General features: G+C 40.4%; 1 protein-coding gene across 1 annotated transcript in view; it reads right to left on the bottom strand.

Moving 5' to 3' along the window:
- LOC104953940 (calcium/calmodulin-dependent protein kinase type II subunit alpha-like) overlaps positions 1–2,891 on the bottom strand; it is a gene marked incomplete at its 5' end in the record, with an annotated part of 10,127 nt that extends 7,236 nt beyond the window's left edge. Inside the window, 2 exons of the mRNA XM_010780987.1 lie at positions 693–747; positions 2,810–2,891. Of these exons, the coding sequence (XP_010779289.1) occupies positions 693–747; positions 2,810–2,891 (137 nt within the window). The remainder of the gene's footprint in view (positions 1–692; positions 748–2,809) is intronic.
- Between the last annotated feature and the right edge of the window lie 242 nt (positions 2,892–3,133).

The raw sequence follows: 3,133 nt of genomic DNA, 5'->3' as shown, positions 1-3,133 counted from the left end.
AGAGATGCCCGTTTGAGAAACCAATGTGGAGTTTGGAACATTGCAGCAACACACATATGGAACTATTCTAGTACAGGGTTCCCGAATGGGGGTCGCCGAGATGAATTACAAAATTAGATGGAAAATAAAAAAAATAAAACAAAATTGATAAATATTTTTATACATTATTTAATTATTATGTAATAATAACGTTCGCAATAGACATTTTTTCTTTGACAGCCCACTAGCGCAGCGCCCGCCCCCCCCCCCCCCCCCGTCGACAGGGGGTCGCCAGTCTCTGGCACTGTTATTTTGGGGGTCGTGGGCTGAAAAGTTTGGGAACCCCTGTTCCAATAGACCTCAACAATGGAATTATGTTCAGTTGAAATGGCCATGACATGGGACCTTTAATATTACTGTAATTGGAGATTCATTGTAAAGTTGTAGTTATTTATGACTAAAGTACTAATTATATGTATACATCTTTATTTGATCTGTTCTAATTGTTAGTGTGATAGGCACTAGGTTATGTGTGTAGCCTACCTGCCCAGGGAATGCATGGTGGAAGTTATCTTTTAGTTATAATCTGGCATATCTTCCCTTTTTGAAATTAATTTATTTGTATACTTAAAAGATATATAATAATAATTATAAAAAAGGTTCCTAAAAAGGGGAATTAATGTGATGTGAGAAATAAAAAACCCTGCACTTACAAGTCAAAGACCAGATAGTGGAATCCTTCCTCTGAGATGCTGTCATGGAGCCGCACTATAGGGAGGAAGGAAAGAGTTATTCAGGACGTCGATCTACAGGCAGCAGAAAAACTCAGGGGGCAGGGGTCTTCTCTCAGTGTGGTTCAGAACTTTAGACATCAGAACGTTGCTGTTTCTGGATAAAGTGCCCGGGGCTTTCAAGGAAATTACATGTTTCCATTCATCATTTGAAAGATTCAAGCTAAATTGTGTAATTTGAATTAGGTTCCCTGCAATAATCAGTTTGTGAAAAATAAGATATGTTCAAAAGAAGTTAGACCCGATGCCTGGATTTGATTCTGTTGTGACCCTAATATTATCCTATTGGAACCCCATTCTAGCCCAGTAAGGTTAGTGAACATGAACATTTTCGCCACATTTGGACACTCAGATACAATTGATTTTGGCTCTAATAACACACAACGATTGACTTCTTATGATGGAATACATCACATGAGAGGATGGGTGAGAAGATTTCAAAGGGACCTCCCCCTGTAGAGACGCCCTGTCTCCGTTAGCGAGTCTCCTGATTGACATCTGAGATCCATCAGCACCATGACAACCTTGAAATAATGAGGGCTTTCCCGATGAATGAAGTATGAATGGAATAGTAATGACACACTATCTGCTAGCAGTGACTGTGAAGAGAGGCAGGCTGGAGAGATGCTGCGAGTAATCAATATATAATTTCAGATTCATTCTGGAATCAACCAGTATTCACTTTTCTTCAGTGATGTTCATTTAGTAAAAAAATGCAGATACTTGTGCTTGAATATTTTCACATTACGCTACTTATATACACTTCATTTTGTAGGCAATACATTTATTTAACACTATATTATTAATACAACAAATAAATCACTTAATACATAATCATATATTATTATAGGTTAAGACACCCAAAAAGTAATTTAAATAAACCCGAAGTGATTAACACAGACTATGAGTTGAGTCCTGGACAAACTTCTAACCCAGATGAAGAGCCTAGTATGAGAGGTGGTCAAAAGAAGGTGGAAACGGTGAGCTGGAGGGGATTCAGCAGAGGTTATCTTTTGTTTGGATTAACTCTCACCGGGGTCCGAGCGCAGCTGCTCCGTTCTGCTTGGAGTGTGTAAAAGCTATCCAACAGTGCCATGGTCCCAACAAGCTTTAAAGTCATCTCTAAATGAAACATCACCATTTCAGTTGCAGACTGAGAGGCGACGGTGCTAAATTCTGGATCTTACTCGCCAAGAAAGTCTTTGATAATATTATGAGTTCAGATTAAGGCTTCCGCGTTCCCGGGGGAATCACTGCCAAAGCGCAGGTCGATATTCCATTTGTTTTCGGATAAATAATATTTGCAGTTCTTCACATAAGTGGCCGTACACATACCGCATTTTGTACATGCTCAAGTCCACTGTTGTCAAAGAACACACTTCTATAGAACCTATATGCGCCCAGCTGACCGGACGACTCCTTCATAAAACCAGAATATGAAGTGATAACCAAACATCAGATGTGTGTAGAGTTCAGACTGTAGCAGCTGCGGTTTTTAGCACATCTGATGAGGTCAAAGTGGCCGTGCGTTAGCGGCCCTACACTCTGGTGAAACCTCTCAGAGGCTGCTGGTTCATGATTGTTTCTGACTTTACATGCTACAGGGGTTCCATGAAGTGAAAGAGATGTTATACGATACAGCAGCTGTAGGCCGCAGTACTGAAAGAATCCCCACATTCAGTCGTATATTAATGTAAACTGGTTTACTCACTGTCCTGCTGATTCTTCTCTAAGAATTCTGTGTTAATTTGCAGTGGTTACATTTCATTTGAGACCAGCCACAACCGTGTGTGTGTGCACGCTCCTCGCGTCGTAACTATTTTACTCACGGCTGAAAAAAGGTTGAAAAACCCTGGAGAACAGGATGAAATTGACTATGGATATAGTAAGTTTCAATTCAAAACCCTCTTGAGGGCTAACCCACAAAACTGTCTTCAGGGCTAAGCTGAAACATATGGATATATATTAAACAATTTTTGAGACATCATGAGAGGAAAGAAAGGAAGAGATATAGTAAAGATAAAGGGAGTACTAGTTACCAATGTTGGGGTGCTTTAGCAGGCGGCAGATCCGGGCCTCTCGCTCCAACTTCTGGTGATCTGTGGAGCAAAAAATATGTATCTATCACACCTGGACTCAGAGCGTTCCTGAAGAGGTGAGCATTACTCTCAGTAAACTTCCCCTGAATAAATGAAGGTGTAAGGGGCCATATAATGCTCATTTTCACCCTCTGTCTGAAATCAGAGCACAGTCTGCTCTTTGCAGACTATTTACATGCACAAGAGCCTCTAGAACACACTGCAGGAGAGGGAAAAGCCTGAAAAGCATAAAAGGGCCCCTTTAATAAAATAGTAGTTGTAATA

This window comes from Notothenia coriiceps, unplaced genomic scaffold, assembly GCF_000735185.1.
Source record: "Notothenia coriiceps isolate Sejong01 unplaced genomic scaffold, NC01 NC01_scaffold00022332, whole genome shotgun sequence".
Classification (NCBI taxonomy): Eukaryota; Metazoa; Chordata; class Actinopteri; order Perciformes; family Nototheniidae; genus Notothenia; species Notothenia coriiceps.
The sequence above is the reverse complement of the archived record's forward strand: the minus strand, read 5'-3'. Positions and strand labels throughout refer to the sequence as shown.